Consider the following 26,083-nt stretch of genomic DNA (forward strand, 5'->3'; position numbering starts at 1 on the left):
CGAATACAACAGAATTTTAACGTTCCTTTTAAAAATTCGTTGAAGTTTATACTCTATTAATCTCGAAAGTTAGTTTAGAATCATAGAAGGGGTCGATAATTTAGGAATAATAGTTTTGTTTATTGAATATTTTTTCTGTTAAAAAGTACATAACGATTCCTAATTTTCCAAAAAGCAACCGCGTCAGATGAAAGTAATTTCGAAAAATACACAGAAGCTGATACATCAGCACGTAGGTACTATTTTATTTATTTCAACATAAAATTATTTTTTCGGTAATCGATTATTAACTATATTATGCCGAGAAGTGACACGGTTGCGAATTAGGTCGTAGGTAAATTTCAAAAACGGGTTGTATGGGACATAAAGCCTATTACGAACACTCGGCGCTTAATTCACTGTAATAGATCGATTAAGTCTCGAGTTCGTGGGCAGAGAGGTATCGAAGGATCGAATTGGTCGCTTTCTCGTGTAAACATGACCGGAGGTACAGTTCCTTCGGTCAGTTACAAACGAAACTTTCGTTGGTGACAACGTTCGAATACGCTCGAAAGGATAGTGTTCAAAGTTAATTTCACGGACAAATGTTACATTTACAAATCATTGATCAATATGAACTCATGGCTGCCGGATCCGAGGATGTGGTTGACGTTCGATTCGGACTCGAATTGGGTAAATAATTCTTAATTAACAATGAACGAGCCTTCACGTTCCCGGCATCAATGACCGTTCAAATCAGTGTTTCGCGCCATTACGAATCTACATTGAATACAATTTGAGGGTTATAATTAACTCAACACAATACGCGATAGAAAGATGTTTCGGTGGAGATATTAGTAAAATTTTGATTACCCGTCATATCATTAACAGTTTTTGCTAACCACCAGGAAAATATTTGGATATTCAGTTCTCTAGGGTGTTTCGTTTATCTCATGCACCATGTTTATATCGCTTTTTTTGCGACACAGAAACGTGTGTTAGGAGGTAGTTGTTCGATTTAATTACATCGAAAGCGAACAAAAAAGAAGTGGAAGCTGGAAAGTACATGAATTTTGAGGACAAGTATAATGCGTTGCCAATTATCATCGGTGGAAGATGCTAGTTTAACGGTGACACAGTAACATTTGGCTGGCAACGATTTGATGCGTGAAACGGATTAACAGACGAACGCGTGTCGGGATTATTTGGGGGAGTGATCCTTCCAATTTCGCGATCAGACGATTCACAAAACCGCGAGGAATGCGGGATGCAGCCGTGATTTGGCACAGGACGCCCGTAGTACCCTACAAGCTCGATTCATCTGCTGTTATCCGAAAAGGCGGGCTGTCCTACTTATTTATATTTATGTATTTGAAACCGCGTCCGAATGGAACCACACGATTTGTCGTCAATGTGACCGAGTTTCCCATCGAATTTAGGTTAGTCACATAATTTCGTTACTTTCATTCAATTTTATGGCTTTTTTTTAGATCTTTATTCTTGTGTGTGTGTGTGTGTTTTTTTTTTAAATTGTCTCCGATCCAATTTTGAATCTGATAAAGCGGTATCGTGTAAATATTCAATATCGATTTATTATTTAAAGGTTTAAAGTTTCGCTAAAAGACGCGGAAATGTATCATTCGTAGATTACAAAATGAATACTGAATACCGTTAGTATCGTTTAAGATCGATGAATCGGTTACCTGTTGATCGGAGGTTCTCGAGTATCGTGTATTGGCTATACTGAATACTGAATGTTGAATATTCGACTCTTTTAGTTTCATGGTTCAAATACCGAATACTGAATTTTTCGTGATATTTCCACTATCGAGTACCGAGTACTAAATCCAGGATGCTGCAAGGGGGCGTTTTCGATGTTCAGACAGGGAATTTCAAGGAGCGAAGTAAAAGCATTATTGCACGGCGCAACAAGCGAAGACCTACTTCTGAAACGGAACGAAAAATTCCTCGAGAATTCATTTATCGATCGTGGAAATGCCGAAGCTTGCAGATAGTTCGTTGATACGACAAAACCTTGCTTTCAAGTATGTACTCGTCCTTATCTTGGTTTTCCTTCGTCGATAAAAACCACGCACGAAATGAGTGCTCAATTTTAGGCACAACCAGAAAATTGTTCGTGTTCAGTGCGAATTAGATATTCTGCTGTGATCGACTGCTTCGGTTTCTACAAGAACGGTGTTCTAATCGTGTATCGATTGAACGTGCTACATGAAGTCTCAGTTTTCTTCGAAGAGAACGAAAAACCAGAAAACTAGAAAAACGACAGTGGTGATGTACAAACAATTGCTCGGAAGTGATTCGATTGTTACATCTGGCCGATTCCGCAGTCTCGACCTATATACACCTTAATAATATTGGAAACTCGGACGGAATAATGGGAAAAATAGAAGTACACGATTGGAAGCATCGAGCTGTCCGTTTCTCGAATTCCAAGCAGAGTAATCACCTGCCATACTCGGTCAGTGAAAGAACAGCAAACGATATAAAGTTTACACACATTTTTTAAAATGTTTATTTAACAATCATTACGGTCACATGAATACAATCAGTGCAAAGCAAAAGTGGTCTTTAGGTTAAAGTCGAACCGACGCGAGATACTTAAAGACAAACGCTTTCCCACTTTTTCTCAGTCTTCCAGAGTGAAAGGGGGCTCCACGAACGTGACACGCTCATATTCCTTGTGGATCGTTAATTTCCACGAACGGTGGACCTCACCGATAACGATCCATGCAATTGTTTGCACTGTCCTTGTCCCCGTGTGGTTAACAACACGATAATTCTGATTGCGGCGCCTTTATTACCGTTTATTTCCACTTCATATTCGGTTCAGCTTCAAACGAGTTCCACTAGTCGAAGTCTGATTATCTACGAGCGATCTTAAAAACCGAGGACCATCATAAATCTGAACATTGCTCGATATTGGAATAGCTTCATTCACAAGGACAGATTTCACTTGATTGTGGCACCTTAGATTTTAGTATCTAATATTTAAAACCCTCGAAGAGTTAGTGACGTTACTCCTGTAGTACAGCTTCGGGGCAGGAAAAGGTTATCGTTACCAAACAGTCAATCCTCAAGGACAGATTTGCCACCTGTGTTGTATTCACTGACAAACATTCAACGCCTGGATGCGTCATAAATGTTCTGGACTCTCCAAATCGTATCCTCGAAAACCCAATGACGTTATTCTCCGCTAGGCACACCTTCGGGCCGGCAAAAGTTTACCGTTACCGAACGGTTAATCGTAGGGACGCTCGTGCATCATCCTCCATTTGCTCTAGACCCCAGCCTGTTTTAGGCTCGCGCGTAAATCGTTGTGACCCCGCTCTCTGCGTTTGTTCCCATCCACCACCTGGCGAACGGATGGGAAACGGTGGTCCGTCCACGTGGATCGCCCACACACGGTCTCAGGTATCGTTGCTGGCCCGCGGTCAATTATTGTTTCCCTCGGTGGCAGTCAACGAAAGATGTTCGACTGACCAACATCTCGGTTAGCCCCTTTCCACCCCCTTAGAACACCTATTTCTCCTTTGTGCAACGGTTTTCCGCTTCGTAGCGCGAAATCACGCGAATCAAAACATTCACAGTGCGAAGACGACAAATTTTTGAAGTAAAGTGAAGTGGCCTTTTTGGCCTCAAAATCGCATAGGCACTCCCACTTTTTCGCGTATAACTCTTAAAATACAAGAGCTTAGAAGAAATGTTTCAAACAGAAGTTTAATGTTACAATAAGCGCTATAAACTCACCATAACAAAAATTGGAAAAAAGTTTAAACAAATTTTGCTTGAAGAAAAAAAAAAGCTTTTTTCAAAATTTGTATTGTTCGGTTTCGTGAATGAAATATATAAATGTATAAATGAAAGTTAATTTCTACTATTATTTTGGTAATGTAACTAAAATATTAAATTGCAAATATTCTTTATTTCATCTTACACAGTTTTTTTAATAACTTTGAACGTATCTCCCATTTTACTATAATCAACGTACGTTTTTTTTTTTGCACAGTTATACACGATTTTTTAAGGAACGTATCTTTCGTGTAAAAAAAAAGAGTTGATTCTGCATATTTATCCAAGCCTGTTGGTCAATCACATACTGTCATCGTTTCACCGTTCTAAGCGCGTTTCCAACTTACCTATCGATTTCTCGTTTCTCTCACGCGGGGACCCTTTTGTCCCGCGGAGGCTAATAAATCGCAGCCCCCGGCCGATGGTTAATTCAGTGCGTGGTCAGCCGTCGTCGCGGTTGATTTGAACCGCTACAGGTGACTACTCGGTTCCGGGCCGGTCGTGTTGTTTCGATCGTCATGCGCGCAGTGACCGAAACGTGACTTACAAATGGATCGGACAGAGTAGGATCGCTGTGATGTTATATACCATATGTGGAATGTGCTTGATCATGTGCGCCCGTGTGTGTAGTGGCTGTGTATACAGTTGTGATACGTGAATGCGATCCTGACGTAATTGGGGATTGGAGAGATGGGAATTAACGCCACGATGTTAGTGATCTTAATCTATCGATGACCGCAAGTTTTTGACACTAGGACCGTCAAAACAGTCAGAATGCCTGGGTACAGACTGCTCTCGATTATTGTCTGGCTTGGTCTACACGTTTATTGTCCAGGCATTATCCCCACCATTGGGGGAGGCCGTGGAACCTGAAGTATTTCTGCTAATACGATTATTGTCCCGGCGTGAACTCGAGTTCGGGACGATAATCGAGAGGAGACTGTACTATGTTAGCGTCAACGTGTTTTAAGCAAGGACTTAAACCGGTACGATCTTGAAATACCGGTATTTTTTACGTTTCGGTAGAAGTCCCTGGTTTGAAGTGTGTCTGTCACTCATTGACCATGGGAGAATTTATGATAGTGTTTCTAGAACGCGTGCGTTTCTAGAATGCGTTCAAAGAGGGTGCATGGGATGGGACTAAAGAAATCTGGGTCCTTCGGCTATCGATAACGGTTTGTTTATGTGAAACAAATGAGCGAAAGTTGGGGATGATTGTTTATATGAAACAAATGAGTGAAAATTGCCTTAAGAATAAGGACATTGTTCCTAGAGGATCTGGCCACGGATCCGATCAACTGCACGGCACTTAACCCCATAACCTCGAAAGAGCGCAGTTCTTTTAAAAATCAAAGGCTTCGGGCTAATATTTCTAACAACTATCGTCTCTACCTTTGATGCATCATTTGAATCGTGAAATCTTTTCTTTGTCATTTAGATCGTATTCCAGGTTACACAAAGATTTTCAGAAAGCGTATGAAAATTATTTTTTAAATTATCTGATACAGATTGCAATAATATTTAAGACCCATAAAATCTAATTGTCCAAAGATCATTTCATGACCTAATAATCGACACTTTTAACATTAAAAATTTCTAATCAGTCATTAACTCCCTTCCGCAATGTACAGTTCAATTTTCTGGCAATCAATTACAGTCATTTTGACGTTAACAAAAGAGTCATATCTCGCGATAAATGAGTATCATTTCTACGTTTCGTTGCCGTCGTTGTGCGTGTTAGTCATACCGATCATGAATCGTTTTTCTTTGTCAGTTGAATCGCGCTCTCGGTCGCGCAAACTTTTCCACCTCCGTTCGGCATTGTCATTGAATTAACGATAATCGAATTCAAAGTCATGAAACGCTAAGTGCGGATAATTGTCCTTGGGACTCGGTCCGCGTCTATTCGAAGAAGATTATCGGATCTCTTGCTATCGATACGGAGGATGTGACCAACGTCGAAGGCGTAGTATTCGCCGTGACTTGGAATCGTGAATTCATCGTAGGAAACGGATTGCGCAAATATGTATGCGTCACATATCTACCATACGTGAAAATTTTATTACCTAACTTTTCGAGTTCGGTTTGTGCCGTCACGAGGAAAGATACTTTTACGGTCACTGAAATAGAGCACGTGGGTGGGGAAGATCGATACACGTGGATGAGATTTTTTATTCTCTTTTGTTCTCGTTTTTTCCATTGAACGAAACTCTAAATGGCGATCCTGATGTAGAGTTGGGCACAATTTTATTCGTAAAAAGCAGCAGTGTATGGGATCGTTATCCTAAATATCTTTTATTTTACTTGGACCATTTTTGAGTTAACTAATCGCGAGAAAAAATGTTTTCCCCACAAGAGGTATTGGGTCGTTAAAGGGTAAAAAATAAATAAAAAAAAAGTTGGTCTAATATCGATATTTTTGACTTTAAAATAACAACATAACAAGCCTATATATCAGTCTCATAATTTTGAAATAACGATTTAAGAGTCTGGGCGTTAAAGGGTTAAAAATAAGTTTTAATAGTTTTTTATTTGCAAACCTACTTACAATTCCACTGAAAATTCGCTTAATGTCTCAAATGGCCGAATACTTTCGTGACCAACTGTGTGTCAATGGTTCTTTTATTCTTTTCTTTAATATTTCTTATTCTTTTTATTGTTCGTAATAATTTTAATTTTGCAAACGATATTACGAACCCAGGATGGAACGCTAAATAACTGTTACGTTCTAAATATTTAGTATTTCCGTTTGTCGGCCACTCGAGCAAAAAGATTCCCGTAATCGGTCGATAATTGCAGCGTCGCCTGATAGCGGCGTGACAATTATCGACGACAAACTGAACGCATATTCGTGTCGTTTGCGCTTTCTTTTTGGTCTACCGAGATATGTTCCAAGCGAAAGTGCAAGGGTTTCCGGTCGCGTGCTCGATCAGCTGGCACCATTGATCTCCTCTCGAGGTACGTTCCGGCTGGTATCGTAATCCACTGGGCTCGATAAACGTTCACGATAAAAATGGTTCCGTGGTTTCTTATCCTGCAATTAATTTACGAATTCAAAATATTAGGGGAACCTGTTATACCTTGAGTACAGTTTTTGTTATTATTTTTGCTATTTTCTAAAGTACTAAATAGTTTACGCACTTCATTGATTGTACAGGGTGGCCCAAAAGTTACTAGACCGTTTTAAAATATATTTTGTTAGAAAGAGCCCGCCATTGTTAAGAACAAAATGGTGGCCATTTGAAGGACATAATCTACAAAACTAATTAAAAATAATTTCCAAGAAGTATATTTATTGTTTATAAAAGCATAAATGTTTCAAATCGTCGTAACGCCTCGATTTGTATAAACTAGTACTACATATTGTCAAATTTGCAAAATAAATCCACTAACATTTAAAATTGGATATAGGTCCATGTCCGAGGTACAATAGGTTGTTGTGTTTATCTTTTAACTTGGGAAATGCAATAAAATGAAGGTTTTAATATAATTCAATACTATTATGTGTTACTTTTAACGTAGTAAAGTCTCTAGCATAGAATTTAAAATTCTGCTCCATTTTAATTCTTAGTTACTAGTATTTGAAATTATTAATTTGCATAAACTTCTGTAATCTAGTGATAACTTTTCAGCATTTTGCAAGAATATACGAACACTGTTAGAAATTTTTAACGTCATTAAAGATTGAAATAGTTAATAATCGTGTGAATTGATAATAATTGGATTCAAGTTATCTACGGAAATTCAACTAATTACAGGATAATTTGGAAAAAATTAAATTGAAAAGATATTTGCAATTCCTTTATTAAGGATTTTATTACCTTCATAATTGTACGATAATTTCATTCATAAGTGTGAAGTTAGGTACATAGTTTTTGGTCTACTTTTGGTTTACAAAGTCAAGTTTATAGAAATAATTCATGACGAATCACGATACTAATTGCGACTTTTGTAACGATGATAAATTTTTAATCGGTAATAAATACTACGGCTTCTTGAACATCCCATTACGTCATTCGTCTGTTGTTGTTTAATATGGCAGTACAGCTGAAACTCACCTGAAATAATAAAAAGCATGGGAGAGACAAAGAAAATACATTGATTGTGGATGCGATAGGATGTAACCGTTGTTTCTACTTAAGTCACTTGTTACCTCGAATCTGTTTTGGTAAGAATCATTATCTTTACGACCGGTATTAAATAGAAATTCTGGGCTTTGAACCTGATTTTCTGCCATGCATTACGTGTAGGATTAATCTTATGTAACAACCGTACAATTAATTTTACGTAGAACATGTGTTTTTCTTTTTTTTTTTAAGAAACTTATTCAATTCCGAACCAGTGGCAATTATAATTTAGTAGATGTGAATTAATAGTATGTAGATTGCTATCTAAAATGATCAACACTAAAACCAATATAATTTCTTTTTAAAATTTTTATACGAACAATTATTACGCAATTAACGAAATAAATTTGTTCAGTACTCACAGTACCGTTTATAATTTAGTATAATACAGTCACTATGTAGTAAATAGATTAGTATTTAAAATAATTAATACTGAAACTAATTATAATAAAATGTATTTCAATTTTTACCGTACCAAATACCAAACACAACGAAAATAAATCCTTTGATTTTGACCTTCTTTGTGTTTGAACTATCAGCTCTGATCCCGCGAATTTGCATAAACAGTGTCGGTACTCACGTTGACTCCACGGCTCAGTAGAATAAATTCTCATTTCATCCAAGTTTTGTATACTCTCGTCGGCCATAAACGAATCATTGTTATCGTCACACATGCGAGGCAACTTCGTGCCAAGCGAACGAATTTCAATTGATTAATCAGCCTGGAGATCGGACCGTAACGATCAATCGGCGCGTCGTTTCCTCGAGTAGGTGTCGCGAAAGGAAAGAATAATAATCGTTCCGTTTTGTCACACGCACGCGAACGAACATTCTTTTTAACCATCGTTCGGCTGTATTTACACGCAAACTGTGGTGGAAATTGGTCTTATTATCTCGCAGCTATCAGTTTTCGCGTGATTGTACCAACTCACGACGCGAACCTTTCGCCTGGAAACGTTCTGAGTGACTGTCGAACTATACCGACCGAATGAACGTTCGTGAATCGCGATTGTGTCTCGTCGAAACGGGAGATACGTGAGGATGTCGCATCTTCGATTGAAGAGCAAATCGTCCAACGGCGATGAGAGCTCGAAATCGATCTCCAAGCAGGGGGAATACAGGAGAATTCAGTTCACATTGTTGAAGGGACACTTGGAGCATCGTCTACATGAGGTAACGAAACGCAATGAAATAGAAAGTAATTATTTTAGAATTAATTAAAATGCCTGTAATCGAACTCGATTTTATATGATCAATTTTTCGATCGATGTATACACGGTGGTCCACGCAATTGTTTCAGGTCATAATTCCGTTATTAATTGATTTATGAAAAAATACCAAAGGAGAAAGATAAATGGCTCGAAGAGCACTACACCCGTAGACCCTTAGATTTTTTTACAATATTTATTATTGCAATTTATTGTCAACTGAATACTGATGAACTTTTTTTTTTGAAACATATTTTCATGTAACAAACAATTCACAAGTAATTCAGGTAACAGCGTTAGATGAATCACCCTGTATGTACTCGACAAACGCTGCGAGTCCATCGTATAAGTGACAAAAAAACAGCGTCGACCTATTTCACCATCGATCAGCCAATTAGGAATCATTCGTCTATACAAGTTTCATCTGTTGAAGCGATTAAACGCGGAAGTTATTACGGGATTCCGCGTAACCGTGAGATCACGAGTTCAGTCGGTTCTGTGTTCCTCGTCCGATTAGGGACACAGAACGCGAGCCAGCCGCTGCCCCGATGGATTTACGACGTGACTGGGTGAGAATCGCACACGTTTCCCGATCAAAGAACGTCCACGATCCTCGGGTGCATCGTCGATATCCCCTCCGACTGCCCCGTACTATTTTCGTTTACCTTTGACGGCGTGCCAATGGCACACCGGTCGACTTAACACTGGGTGCAGGACGGTGATTTATTTGTCTCCATTCTCGCGGACAGAGCCCCCCGAAAAAGATCTCCACCGTTGTTTCTCGATGCCAGAAACCTGGTCATAGGAACGGGTGAGATTCCCTCCTCGCGAGGGTGGACGATCGGTGCCAGATGAATTCATGGTCGAATTGCTCCGTTGATTCTGGTCATCGGGAAATATTGCAGCGTGTAATCAGAGCAGACGTGTGTCATATTCATTATAAATAACACAGTTTTCTTTATACAGTCGGTGTCAAAAGTATTCGTACACCCTGTAGGGGGTATGCTAGTGTATACTCGTGGTACGGTATAGAATGACACATCTGATGAACAGATATGCCAAGTTTGAACGAAATCGGTCAATTAATTTTTAAGTTATCATGGCCGCCGATTAAGAAAAAGTAGCTGCGATAAAAACGCGATCAAAGTTTCAAGTACTGTTTTAGAGCATAAAAAGAGAAATGTTTCATACTTACAGCTAAGCACCTTCTTCTTCCTCCAAAAATTGTTGCAAATTTCAAAAAAGAAAAATCCGATTTTCTGAAATCGTCACACTAGCATAGCCCCTTAAAACGGAACAACTTTTTTAAAATTGGTCCAAATGACTTGAGTTCTCTTGTGAAGTTCGAGACATTAGTTTACTAAATGATCTGTAAAAAAAATCGAAAAAGTTGCAATTGGTTGGAATCGGGAAGAAAATAGTAAAGGTCGTTTTTTACAACTTTTTAATCTGAGGCTATATTGAAAATTGACTCCCGCAAGTTGACACATTAACAGTTTATCTCTAGCGAGACTCTGGTACATACAACGCATTTATCATACACGACGTAATTATTATGTTTTTTTACATTTTTTATCACGTATAGAAGTAGGTTAGTACATAAAAAAATTTACGTTTTTTCTTTTCAAACCACAAGTCGTAATTTTATTAGGTACTGTTAACCCGCTAACTGCATTTGTATACTGCAGTAGACGACTATTTTATCACTTTGGTGACAATATCGGGAACTTCGTCAAATGACATCCAAACATCAGAAAAACAGTTTTACTGTGACTACTATGTTTGTTATTTATCGTGAGCAAACAGTATTGTTATAAAACAAATTATTTTAAGAAATGTTTTATATGGTTCTAAAGAAAATTTGTTGTACGAAATACCAAAAAAATGCAGTGAACTGGTTAAACGGTGCCCCCACCACCGTCCATCGTTACCGCGCAGTAACAGAGGATAAGACTTCTGAGATTCTTTGTTCTACGAAGGCACACGACGCGAAAGAAAGAATAGAAGGGGAAACAGACGCATAAGGGGCTTCTATGTTGCCCAGCGTTGACCTAAACTAGTACAGTAAATCGTCGATGAGTGCTCGAAAGCTTCTCAGCACTGAACATTAAATACAGTAATGTCTCGATGAGTGCTCATTAATTTGTTTACTCTGTTTTAATTGCGTATATACATATTCGGTTATTTAAATCCCTAGTCTAATTTGATTATTATATTATTTCATCGGCGACGTGAATCATTAATGGATAATCGTTAACGGTAGACAGCTCGTCATCGCATAGCGACACGATGCCAAAAATGCTTTTAGGCGATAGTTATCGATTCGTTATTGGGTGCCAGGGTGATTTGTTCGATTTCGTTCTGCAGAAGATACCGGATATAACACTTCTCAAAACTATACAAACCTAAAAATAAACCTAAAATAACTCTTTATTTATATACTGCAGTAACACTGTTTAAAAAATGTTAACTTTTTTTTTCGAGCTGAGTACAAATCTGCAGATCCTTTTTTCCCAGCTCGTAGTTTATGAAAAAATTAATTTTTAACTTCGGAGGTGTGTTGAGAATTATTTCAACTGAATAACTATTATTATAAAAGCACAACATATCTCCAAAGTAGATAATTTGCCATTTTTTTTAAATTGATTTTTTCAAAAATTGTATGTTCTGGGAAAAAACGGTTTTCAGATTTGTATTCAGTTCATAAAGATCTATCAGATACGCCTAATTGAAGGTTATGAGATCGAAAAAAAAGTTTAAATTTGTTGAACAGTAATTTGACAATGACAAGATTAAGAAGTCTAAGAGAATAAAATCAAATTGAATTCATGACATTTTTCAGAGTAAAATTTCCTCAGAAATGACAAAAGTGAGGAATAATTTTTTATCGTAATGGAAGAAAACCGTTGTGCTAGTCAGATAGTAGGAAGTTACAGACAAAGCAATGTTTCGTTGCTGTAAATCCGCACCTAGTCTGGTGTCTGGGGTTAATATATTTCTTCCCATTATAATTATCGTCTAACGGACAAAGCCCGCGTGTATTTCTGTGAACAATTCCGCTATTCCACGGAGATATCGTATCTAACCACGTACGGTCACTTATCACGCCATTATCAGACGCAGGGAGAACAACGTCGATGATAATTGACGGACCGATTCAAGTCTGGCCGATTTTTCGAATTACGTTATTACACCAGTTGACCGATCGATCGCGACGAATCATGTGCTCCGTCGTATCGTGATAATTCGCAATTAGTTGACAGATATAATGTCGGAAACGTCGTACCCTGAGGTACAGTACCTGACAAATGAATTCAGACGAAGACATTTTTCGTTGTATTTGTTGTTACGGTGATGTTACTGAAGTTCTACCCTGCGGAGTGTTTACGATTATTTCGACGCAAGCTTTCATAAAAGTTATATGGAGATAAGATCAATATCCCTTTTTCTAATCATGTAAGAGTTCTGCTATAGTAGACATTGATTTTTATTATTTATTTATGCAACAATCGGTAAAAAGAACTTCTACCTATTCTAATACCTATTCTAATAAGTTCTACAAATTCTAAAATCTAAACCTCCCTTTATAATTGAATTTAAATAAAAGTATTTTTAAAAACATTTTAACTTGATCATAGTTAATTTAATATGAAGTATAAAATGTCCCTACTTCTGTTCATCAAATAGACGGTATATTCAACGAAATAAACAATTTGTTCGAGGATATTTAGAAAAAATATATCGAGTATAGGCGACCTAAGAAAACAACAATTGATTATTTAATGTAACGTCAGTAGTATCCTTAATTCAAATAGTACAGGAAACGGTTTTTTTCTGACAACATTTGTCCAGTACTGTGTATACACGTGATTCTGATTCACTTGTAAATCGAACCTTTCGATCTAAATGATCGAACTGTAATGATACTAGTGTTCATCGTTTTCTGTCGATACAGTAATGATATGGTCATTCTGAATGAATTGAAAAATTCTGTGCGATATAAAAAAAAAAATAGAAGGCTTATCCGAGTGTTTCGGTTCGTGTAATCTTGTGAGGATGTCGACGAACCGTTCTCGAGGTGATTAGTTTCCGTGCTAATTTCGAAATGATCTGTTTTTGTCATTTTTTTAATTTTAATTGCTCATAACTTGAAATACGTAAAAATTGCAGATACGTCAGTTAGCCTTAGTCGGATAATATTATATCTAGATGTTATTAGTGTTAACTTTATGAATATAAATATTAACCTGTGATTGTTGATTGTCGATATCTTCCACAATTAATTTAATTCAGATGAACAACTTTAAGGTTCAGTTCATATTTTTACAAGAAGATTATTGTGAATGTGTCAGTACATTGCTCGAGGCCCAGTGATGCTCTGAGAAATTAATTATTTTTTCAATCAACTTTCAGTATTTACAAAAAATGTGTAACATCATGGATTTCTGCATAGCTCGATGAAATTGATTGAAAACCCTTGAAATAGAATCTTCGTTGTTGATGTTAAACTTCAGTGACCCCGGTTGTCAATTTTCAACACATTAACCGTCTGAATCTTTTTATCATTGCTGGAATGTCACGACAAGACAGACCAAATTCACGACTATGGTATCAACACCATAAATATTTACGTGCTTAAAGTCTCATTATTTAACTTATCATTCTACTTCTAATTATATTGACAAGACGTTAAACATTACTGTTCGAGAAATTGAATGTTTTCTCGAATAATGAAAACCATGAGAGTCAACCTGTTGATTAACACCGACACGGTAATAGATTACCTTGATAGAACTAGCTGATCATTTTGAAAATAACAAAAAATCGTAGAATTCAATAGTCTCACAAAAAAATTCAGATATTTCTAAGAGAAAGTTTATAGAATTCAGGTGATACTACCACAAGCACTTTTGGGATAGTTTTCAAGGAACATTATCACGATTCAAACAGTTTAGTAGCTGTCTACGTAATTTATTCGCATACAGAGGCGGCCATTCTTTCACGAGTAATGTGACAACCAGAAACAGAGTGAGTCGGTGGCTGCTAAATAGCAATAAATCGCGGAAGTTGTGTAATTTGCGACAAATGGAAATTGTCTTTCAAACACGAGTTCACACAAGACGGAAGTCATTGTATTCTGACCGCCAAGATCGAGCTAATCACGTGACTGGTGTTGGATAGAACATTTGTCAGTGTAACTGTTTGAAGAATGTTCCTACCTAACGAACATTTAATCTTACAAAAATCACTCGGACTGTCTTAACACATGTACATGTGATAGAATTGCTAGTTCACGACCAAGATACTAAACGATACAAATTTCACAAAGATCCAGGAGTTTCGGTAAAATTAACGGAATTGTGCCTAGTCTAGGTTTACAAAAACTCTTTTTAATATTGCTAAAATTTGATGGATCTTTCTTTCTTTTAAACGAACTTGTTGAGAAGATATGAATATTTTCCCCTCGAGAACGGCGTCTGAAGGTCTTCCAAAATGCATTACACGAAACGAAAGAAAGAAGACGGAACAAATTGCGATTTGTCGAAACGATTGAAAGACTCGATATTTTAACGATTTTGCCAACTTAGTGTCGAGTGACATTGCTGGAATATGAGAGTGTGTCCTGACATCGATCTGGTTTCTATGGAATACGTGAACGAGAGGAGTAGATTACTGACATACAAGCGGGGGAACATTCCGTCCTTGATCCCGCAAGGGTTGGCTCGCGGTTACGGATCGCTCTCCTCCTGTCAACAGGTGTTACAGTCGATCTGGAACAGAAGTAAACAGGTATATACCGATCAAACACACATTTAACCCTTTAAAGTTCCACCTCCGTAATATTATTACGTTCGACGAAAAAAATATGACATTATTTCTTATAGCATTCACGTATTACAGTAAAGTCGCTTTAACTGCGGGGTAAGGCTGTTGGCGAGACAACACCAATTTAATTTTCGGTTGCCTCGACTTTTAGGAGTCTTTAGAGTCTTTGGAGCAGTTATCGCAAATTGGCACGATTTATGCACTTCATGAATTGCATCTTGAATTGAGCTCCCAATGTAGAACCCTAGGACTGGGGATAAAGCAGAAGTATTTAACGTAGAGATCTCGCCGAGCAGTTATCGAGAATTTACTGTATATTGTATTTAACCCTTCGACTACGAAAGGCGTATATATATATGCCCTCTAAATTTTTCTTACTATAACACATTTACTGTTTTACTAAACTGATCTAACATAGGATTTAGATTTTTTTTTTTAAAGGCGAGGGGCTGAGATTTCGGCTCGAAAGTTACGAGGGGTTGAAATGGTGACAGTCTGCCGAGACTGTATAACCGAATAAAACTGTTTCTTTTTATAAAAAAAAGATCCTCTTTCATTTTCATGTAAAAAACGAAATTACTTTCCAAACAGGCCAATATTTATTTAGGATCAAAGAGCTCTCGGAGTGCAAAGGGTTTATATTTATACCATGATCATGAGGGAACCAAGATGAATGAAACCCGCCTCTTTCTGTGTTAGGTTCGCTCGATGCCAAAATTCTTCGACGTGCCTTGAAAGACAAACGACAGACGCAACAGTGTTCTACGTGTGGCACACGTTTCCCTCGCGCCACCGAATTACACTCGATTACCACCGGCTGTCCGTCCACTGGATGATTGATTTACCGCGGCTAATTACACCAGATGTTTACAAGGCTGTCGTGAGACCTTATTCCCTCGTCAGGCTTGGCCGGTGTATGATAATTAAATCGGCGATGTTTCGAGATCTTTGACGATTGAGATACGATTTTAACTTGGATCCGATTTGAACTGTTTTTTCTTCTACAGACTCCTCTCGATTATTGTTTCGATCTTGTGTTCGCGCTGGGACAATACTCTTAAATAAGATTCATTTCAATTAATTTTCATACGGCCAATTCTGAAGTGTCCATATTTTCGAACATATGTCCATAAACAGGGTAAATAGGGCTATATCCTCATTTTTTTCTTCAAATTTTTAAATAGTTCCTCGGTTTAAAAACAGGGCATTTATTTAAAATAATTGCAAAATAATTGGTTACAAAATATTTTTTTTTAACTGAAATAATTTTTATTTGATACTCTTATGTCTCCACCGTAAATACCCGTAAAGCTCATTTCGATCAGTTTGTTAGTTCAATAGTTATGATTTATTGAAAAAAGGATGACCCTAAATTTTAAACAGTTGTAAACTCAACAATTTTACAAATTTTCCGAAATCCTTCGAGATACTTTTATATATCGCTAAAGACTGCAACATATCCAAATTTGAACTAAATTCGAAATGGTGCTTAAAAAGTGTCCGATTTTTCTTTTTCATTGAAAGAAAGAATCGTATTTTTTGTTATGTGAGTTTACTAAACTGTTTATTCTATTGATAAATAGTTAATTACCACTATTTATTACCGTTATTTGCTCTTAACACTAGAACTACCGACGATAAACGCATATTTACTTCGACCGGTGGATAAACTTGAGAAACTTTTGAAAATTTAGAAATTTAGAAATTGACTAAATTCTTCACTTTCATATTATAATAAAAGGTGCAAAAGATCTGAGAAAATGTATCGTCATAACATTTTAATCGTCGTTATAAGAGTGTATTGACAAGTCATTTTGACTTGCTTGGTAGTTCGAGTGTTAATGGGTACGATTTAGGCACGTTTACCTTACTGTGTATACAGAACCACACAGATTCCAGTAGCAAACAATATTTATTTTCGCTCGAAACAGTTTAATTACACCTGGGCGGTCGTATGGCGTAAAATGGCGTTGCAATTGTTAAACGATCGTAAATTCGACTGTGGTTGGATCGTTTGCTCGTTTACATACTGCGATAAGGCGCCAGCATATTCGCGTCACCGATGCATTCGTCGCGTGCTCGATACCGCGAAATCCGGAAGAAAAGAAAAGAAAAAAAATTCCGCCCAGTATAATCATCGAAACTGCTATCCACTTACAGCTAGGAAAATATCGGGTGTACGAACAATTAACGACCATTTCTGCGTCGAAACATCTTTATTAACCCTAGAACTAGCAGCATTGAATGTATACAGGGTGTCCTAAAATAGCTTCGACTCTCGGAAATGAGGGGTTCCTTTTCCTTTACAAAAATGTTGTCCGAGGCATTGTTAACGAGATATTAACGAAAAACTGCGACCAATCAGAGCGCGGCCAGCAGACTCGCGCTCTGATTGGTCGCGGTTTTTCGTTAATATCTCGTTAACAAAGCCTCGGACAACATTTTTGCCAAGGAAAAACTTGTTCCAAATCACCTCACGAGTCACCAATTTCAGGAACAACACTTTTGTTACATCCTGTATACAGATCTCCTTGCTCGGGGCTGGAAGAGGCGCGCGCGCGCTCGAGCTTCGTCCTTGCACTAGTCCATCGTCGCGCGCGCGGCACTTGGGCCAATTAAACTTCTCGGCTGACTAATCAATTGTGTGCGAACACGAGTCGTTTACTGGCGCGCACGTACATAAAAACAGAATGAGTTTGCGGAGGAAACAAGCGACGATAATTCCCAACGACTTCGACTTGCCGCCTCTTCCTTCTGCACGCGATAGTTTACTCCTTGGCTAAATATAGTAGCAGTTGGCTAAAGATATTGCACCACCTCAAAAAATATATCATTGTCTTTGTTATTAAACTGTTTTTTTGTTCACACGAACGGTAACCATCTGTAGCAATTTAATGTAGTTACAATATTTCCAGTTTACTTACATATTCGACAAACTGGATTTTTAAGGAGTCGTGCAATTTTATTGGCCAACTATATACTTGTATATGTTGATTTTAAGGGCCTGAGCTCGGGACTTGTGCCTGTCGAAACACAAGAAGAGCTTGTGACTTAACTATATTACTGGGAGTAATTTACGGAACCCAGTATCGAACAGGAATTTATTCGCTCTGTATAGTTGGTTCTGCCAGATTTCAAATAAAATTAAAACCTCAGTGAACTTTAAACTTTTTCCTATAATTGAATTTTACTCGAGTTCTTGCCGCAAACGCGTGAAATTCCACGGTATAATAATGAGGAGGCTGCATTGTTGATACCAAATTTATTTCATTATAGTGCAAGCAGTAAAATTCAAATCATACACGTGCTTCTGTCAGAATTTCTTTTCGCCTTTAATTTGTTATACATTCTACAATATACTATATTATGTTACATTGTATTTATATATAATATATAAATGAATCAATATATTATTCAACTGAATTTAGTATGAATTGAACGCTGATAGAATATAATGATAAAATAATGAAATAAATCGGAATATAATGATAAAATAATGAAATAAATCGGAATATAATGATAAAATAATGAAATAAATCGGAAATCTATTAAAAAGTAATTACCTCAAAGTGGGTTCACTCTTTGCTACCAGCAAAAAAAGTATCGAAACTCTCTTCGAGCGTGCAGAGTGATAAAAATCGTGGCTACAACGGAATAGAAATATTGGACAGAAGCGGATCTCGGTCGGTTAAACCTCTAAATCAATTTATGTCGGTTGCATCAGTCGTCCTCGTGATATGCATTCCACCAACGAAATCAATAAAGCTCAACTTGTGTCTCACCCCTTGTTACCTAGTTACCATTCGCTTCTACCCCCAAATCGACAACCATTTACCCTTCCGGTTCCGCGAGAGACTTCAAGGCGTCGATCAAATATTTGCGTCTGACAACGGACCGATCCCGTTGTTTATCTTCTTCTCGTTGTTGTCAGAAACGAAAGTTCGGTTCATTCCGGTTCCCAATCAGATTTCGGTTATCCACAACCAACTATCAAAGACACATTTAAACATTTGCATCCAATGACATAGGAAGAACTTCCTCCATTCATCTTCCTATTGTTCCAAGCAACAAACGGTTTTGATTCTTCTATACAATTCGAATTTTTTATCTTCTATGATTCTACGATTCTTAATCTCTTCTGTGATTCTACGACTATTGAGCTTCTTCTATAATTCTATGATTTTCGATCTTCTTCTATGATTCTACAATTTTTGACCGACTTCGTAAATTCTCTACCATTCCAGTTACCAACCAAACATCGGTTATCCGCACCGAAAATCTACGCGCTGCGATCGTTAGCCAACGCTACCGCGGGCACTCGAACGGTAGACTCGCGCTCTGATTGGTCGGGGTTTTTCGTTAATATCTCGTTAACAAAGCCTCGGATAACATTTTCGCTAAGGAAAAACTCGTTTCAAATCACCCGAGGAACCCCTAATTTCCAGTTATCCAAGCTGTTCTGGGACACCCCGTAGAAATTGTTTCGTCCCGTTGATCGTCGCGACGTTCCTCGAACCACGATCGACGATCTTGCGGGGGCCACGTGTACGCCTCGCGCGTCTGATGATCTTGCACGCGATCCTCGCTCCTCTCTGTGTGTGTGCACGCGTTTAAAGATCCCACGACGACGACAACGGGAGTCGTATAAATGTCGGCGGGACGCGTTGCACGAGGTTCTTAGGCGATCCGCTTGCGTCGAGGATCGCACGGCGTGTCGTCCGCGTGCGCGGGTGTGTGTGCTGCACGCTCGTCGAAAATACATCGAAAAAGAGCGAACAGGATTGAAATTTTCGATACGGAAGAAACGAAGAGCTTCGGGACCGATGACCAGCAGGAACTAAAAATGCTCAGGCTCACCACCTTGTCGCGGGTCCGTTTTTCATGGTATCGATCTGGAAAATTGAAACGTGTTTTGTCCCTTGATCGCTTCGTGGGTTAGATAAGAAGGTGTCCCACGTGAGTGTCGCCACTGAATTTTTAGGAATTTCTTGAATGAGAAAAGTTTTTTTATACAAAATGATTCTACTGGAGTACATGTCCCAGCTGTTTGGTACCTTAAGATTGTACCGCGACTTCGTTTAATTATTTTAGGTGTTGGTTAACGTAGAAATCGTCTTTGTTTTGGAACGTAATATTATTTAATATCTTCTACATTTTTTTTAAAGAAAGTAGTTTTGTATATTAAATATAAAGAAGTGATTGATACTTAATTCAAATCTATGTGTAATCCCTGTGTTCCTACACTGGCCGAAATTTCTGATATCACTATGGGTTTTGCTGAATTCTTATACAAAAAATATGGTGACTTCATAGAAATTTCGGCCAGTGCATAATTGTGACTCCAAAAATTGGGCCACGTATAATATTTTTTTTTAATTGAGAAACCTGAATAAGTCACTACGAAATTTCAGAAATTCTGAAATATCGTTTAGGGGATACTAAAGCTTGTTGAACACTACTTAGGCTAGTATAAACTAATAAAAGTGACCTAAGATATATCATTTTTACGAAACATCACATATTCTTCATGAATACGTGTCGTAATATGTACTTACGAGCGCCAGTGTAGATACGTGTGTGCAGAACTTTCGTGAATCAGATTCTCTTTGTCTGCATTTCTTCCGGGTGAATATAGACGTTACCATTTTGTTTTTGTTTTTCAAACAAAACTGTGACGGTTTTGTGTAAATATTTTTCATTAGAACGAATCGAAGAAAGACACGAATAATAAAAAGTATATAAAAGTCAACGGAAGTTATGCAACTGTTCGCGGTACATTTGTACCATCGAGCTGTTCGATTGTCTCTGAAACGAACGTCTTGATTATGTATAACATGACGTTGCGCAATTTTTGTCGGCCTTTTTTGTTACGTTATCTGTGATTTTTTTTTTTTTTTTGGTAATATATTTACAATCGTTGGATTTGTCACGATTCGTTCTAATGAAGAATATTTTGAAAAATCTGCTATAGTTTGATTTACACCTAAATCGAAGGGAACGTACATTTCTCCGAAAGAAATGCAGATAAAGAAACTGTGATTTATGGAAGCTATGCATATTTCGAAATAATTCAATTTTGTGTTTAACGAATTTTTTGTGAAGTTCAAGAAAGGTCCGGAAACTTCGTGGTACGTACTTAGGTGTCCCACCCTGTATATTAGATTGTGATTACGGTAGAGTGTCGATTGTCAGAAATCAGAATCATGCACAATTTTATTGGAATAGTGAAACGTCAGTATCTAAAATCGTTATTCTGATCTTTAAACAGTTAATAAGATTAAATAAATAATTCTTTGTTTTATGAATGTATTTTTTATAATAACTGTTTTATAATAATTTTTATAACATACTTTATTATAATTCTTCGTTTTATTTATATATGAAATTGTGGATCTTCTATATCCGAGAAATAATTTATTGTAACCATGTGAAAAATTCCGTAAACAGACATTTGTAATTCTTTTGTTGTCCCATCGAAGAAAAAATTCTTCTTTTTACATTTCACTTTGAAAATTTTCCGCAAACGATCATAAATTTCCCATACTTTATGGCCCTCGTTGTGAAAAAAATTTAGTCATAAGCTGGCTGCAAATTTGGTATATTTACAACGTATGTAAATGTTTAATGAACGATGATCGATAGAGCTTTTATTTACCACTGAACCTTTCAAATCCCTTTGCAAACAGAATAAATTTTCTTCTGACGCTGCTGCGTATAAAACGGGGAACTGCGTGAACATCCGTTGTCATATTAAAACAGAAACACATTGAAACCATAATTTCAGTTGTCCATGTACAAAGTTGGGCATAATTTTATTCGAATAATACGTAGTGAAAAGCAGCAGTATCTGAGACGTCACTCTGGCCCTTAAACAGTTAATGTAATAAAATAATTGTTTGCCAAGGGAAGGAAGAAAACATATTACTTTATTATAAAAATCACAATTTCTATGTTTAATCAATTGAAAATAGCGATGTACTTTCTTTTTATCTTTTACTCTTTATCTAGATAACGAATTCTCCCATCTCTGTCCAAATACAGAAAGTGGTCGTAATTACGGTTATCTTAATATAAGTGAATACCTGTGAAAATGAACATTTATATCTGAAACTTCGTATAAAAACTAATTAGCCAACGCATATAATCACTAATGACCCGTTCATCAGCAACATTCAAATCTTTATCCAAAAACAAAAGGAAAACAAGAATACAATTCTTTCCCATGAAAGTAAGAATTGCAACTTTATTATCAGAAAAAGGACAGGGATCGAGGCTACGAGGGCAACCCTTAATCATTCTAGAGAATCCAAGACACCTGATGTTGCATTCATAATCGCATATAATCCCTTCTACTTTTGCCAGAAATGTCCAATCACCGTGCAACCTGCATAATTCACCGCATTATCGTCCAGTAACAATCAATCTCGATCACGATCGCTCGAGTTGATCGAGGAAAGAATGCCATGCGGAAGGCCAAAGACGATCGCATCAAGATCACGTCGCATCATTTTCGGATTAGCATTGAAGAGGAGGAAGAAGACGAGGCGACCAATGGGAGTGAGAAACTAACACCCAGGGAATTTGTCGAAGCAGCAGCCTCCGCTTTAGCTGACAGAAGGATATCGATAACGATCGAAACTGAGCCTGGAACATCTCTTGATCATCATCCTTTCCTGCAAGACAGTTCGAACAGAAACCAAAAACAGGAGATTTCCACAAAGAATCCCTCAGAGGTCACAAAACTCGAGGATACACTCCATCAAGAAACATCTAGAGAAACTGTTGAACCAAAAGGGGATAATGGATTCGATCAGAAGATTGAAATCGATCAGTCCAGAGGATCAGAAGCTTCAACAGGACTCGATGATCCCGGAAACAGTTCGGAAATCGGCGAAATTAGGGATGCAAATAGCTCCAAGGAACACGATGAACAGGCGCAAAGTAACCAGGGAAAAGGGGAAATTCCGACAGAAGCTGTCGTCCCGTTCGAGGATCCGAGGTTTAACACTGGAAATTGGGGCTCGACGGCGTCGATGACGGACACGGAGCAGAATTTGGCCGTGTTCCACGTAGAGAACCTCGGCGATCTCCGCACCCAGAGAAAATTTTCAGACGGCGCAACCTCGTACCAAAATGCGGATTCGATTAAGAAGTTCGACCGTGGGCCAAACTCGATTCCGCTTCATTCTACCCGAGTTTCCGACCATGGCATGGTGCACGGAGATGCGGAACAGTTCGCCATTATGATCAACAAAGCCTCCACATCACCAAACTCGAACGAGCTAGATGTACTGCAAAAAGAGTCTCAGGCCAGACTCAAACTACAGTCATCAGAATCATCAGGAATGTCCGAACAGGTGACCAGAGAAGACAATAGCAAAAAGCTTCCACTACGAGATCATCCAAAACCTATATTTATCAATCTGGAGGAGCTAAACGATTCTCAGAGGAATCCACCGAATATACCTAAAGTGACTTCACTAGAAATGTCCCAACAGGTAGCTACCAGTGAAGATAGTAATAACAAGCTTCCACCACAAGATCACCCAGAACCCACATTAGCTAATCCAGATGAGGCAAATTGTTCCCATAATGGGCTACAGATCCAACCAAATCAGAGTTCCTCAGAAGTGACCCAACAGGAAGCCAACACTGAAGACACTATCAAAACCCTAGTGGTCAGTACGTTCAAGTTTCAATCCTCCCTAATACTACCCCAAAAGGTCCCAACTCCCCAGGCCTCTCCCCTGCTAGTCAGAAGGCATCTCAAAGCCGCGAGTGTCCAAGGTTCCAGCCTGAGTGGCGCAACGTCGATCCTCCAGAAAGAGGATTCATCAGAAACAGTGGACGCCAAAGCGTCTATCGTTGGTACTGACGTCGACAACCAGTTGAAATCAATGAGAAGACTGACTCTACCAATGGTGGGCGTTGTTCAGGATTCGAAACACGCGCCCAAAACACCAGACATCGGGGATCTCTTATCAGGGACCCGGTTGACTCCGATTAGGCGATCTAGCATCGCCAGCGCTGCGATCCGCTCGAGCTTAGCGCCGAGTTTAATCAGCGCCTGCCCAGGTATACCGAATTGTTTGCTACCATCTGCTGATGGGAACAATGGCTCGACATCGGGCCACGGGGCCGAGAAGAGCAGCGGCTTGAGACTCAAGTTACCCCCATTTCTGCGTCTTCATATACCAGAACATCAACCGTCCAATATTTCGGAGGATCCAGATGATCCTGGAGAAGAGTATTCCCATCATCATCATCACCATCATCACCATCACCACGTTTTCCCGCATTTCCACGTGCCCACGATCACGTTCACCGCCTCGGCGGGCGATGGCGAGTCCGGGCGGAAATTCAACTTCGGCATACGGAGACACTCGCAGACGGTTAGTCGACCCGTGGATCGGTCTGGCTTTCCATTAACGAACTAGACCTGTTGTGGTTTTTTGTTTTCTTGTGTTTTATTAACCTGGTGTTCGCTTAACCCAACGAGTTTGAACGGCTGGTGGTGCTTGGATCAGTGAACCTCTTGGACTGCTGGGATACTTTGATCTAGGATAGCATTGTTTTTTTTTTCTTTTTAGGGAGATTGACTGGATTTGTTGGTGGGCTGTTTGGTGTGGATTTTAGGGACCTTTGGAGGGAGAAATTAGTATTGATGTTGATGTGTGTAAACATTCGTTTTTAGCTTCTTAAGGTGGCTCAGGCAAATTTTTAATAATTATGAATTTAGTTGAAAATATAACAGGACATTCTTAAATGCTACAATTTTCATAAAATTATTGAAAAAGAAACATTATAAAAATTTCGTTTTAACACGAGCCTTATGGAATTGTAGTTGATTCTGAGAAGTTAATCACTTCTTATTTAATAACAAAAATAACATTTTTATACAAAATTAAATGGTTATAGAGTTTTTGAAAATTAAAAAATATTAAATTTTTTTACAAGAAAAGAAATTTATCTGTGGATTAAATATTAATACCACCGAAGTAATGTTTCACTTCGACTAAAAAAAAAAACAAATAATATTCACGTTTATTGAATTCATTTTGAAACGTTCACTACGAGTCTGGCTCGATGTTACAAGGACAAGGACAACATAGAAAATGCTAAAGAAATACATTTAAAAAAAATTATTATGGCGTAGTTGTTAGAATTTTATCCGATACTGTTCATATGCGTAATAGGAGGTCTATCATACCTGCTGTATCTTGTTTACGGAGATAGAGAAGTTTAGATTTTTAATTGTGATATATTTTCTGTTCAAGAATCTTCGATCAACAACTGTGACTAATTCACGAATCATTGTAACAATGATCTTTTCGTTACTTCGTTTTTTTTTTCGATGAAATTTAACGCGTATTGTAATTGTGCATAAAGATTAAGTCACTATCGAAAATTTCTTGAGAAATAAGAATAATGCTTATTCGAGGATTATCGTGGTAATAAATGCAGTCCGATCATTATCGGAGTTCCAAGAAGAATTCTGTTTTTATCGAACGACGTTGTCGCGTAAAATTTGAGCAGTTTTGCAGTTTTGCAAGCAATACATAGGGTAACGGCACCAGATATGAGACCCCATTTATGTTGATTAAATATCAGGCAATAGAAAAGGAAAAATTAACAGTGTTTATGCTAATATATTTGCTATTAATGTCTGCATACTTAGGAACAATATTAATTTCACAATCTGCTACTGTTTATTAGGAAAATAGTGAAAATATAAAGAAGTACAAATTTAGTAGTTTTGAAAAACTGCTCCTAATATGAGACCCTACTTCAAATTAAAATGAAAAGTCAAAATTATCATTTAAAATCAGTCATTTGTTTTTTTTTTTCGTCTCTAAGACAATTTGGACCTTCCAATTCCAATTTTTTGCAAGCAATCGAAAGTTGAAGCTTTTAAGAATATTCTGTTAAATTTTCAACTAAATTTATAATAGAATTTAACAAAAAATCTATAATAATTAAAAATTTGCGTGAGCCACCTTAAATATTGAATTCAGCCGAAGATAGTGCATATATATATGCCCCCAACACACCGAGTCTGACGTTTTCCCCGGCTATTTTAATACAGGATTTCCGGGACGGAATTTCGGTGGAAACGGCGGTTTAGCGAGTCAG

At 37.8% G+C, this 26,083-nt stretch overlaps 1 protein-coding gene across 1 annotated transcript in view; it reads left to right on the forward strand.

Moving 5' to 3' along the window:
- Nucleotides 1–638: 638 nt before the first annotated feature.
- Nucleotides 639–26,083, forward strand: part of LOC107194166 (kinase D-interacting substrate of 220 kDa) — a 39,097-nt gene continuing 13,652 nt past the window's right edge. Inside the window, exon 1 of the mRNA XM_015583736.1 lies at nucleotides 639–672. Within this exon, the coding sequence (XP_015439222.1) occupies nucleotides 640–672 (33 nt within the window). The 5' untranslated portion in view covers nucleotide 639. The remainder of the gene's footprint in view (nucleotides 673–26,083) is intronic.

Source organism: Dufourea novaeangliae, unplaced genomic scaffold, assembly GCF_001272555.1.
Source record: "Dufourea novaeangliae isolate 0120121106 unplaced genomic scaffold, ASM127255v1 scaffold21, whole genome shotgun sequence".
Taxonomy (NCBI): Eukaryota; Metazoa; Arthropoda; class Insecta; order Hymenoptera; family Halictidae; genus Dufourea; species Dufourea novaeangliae.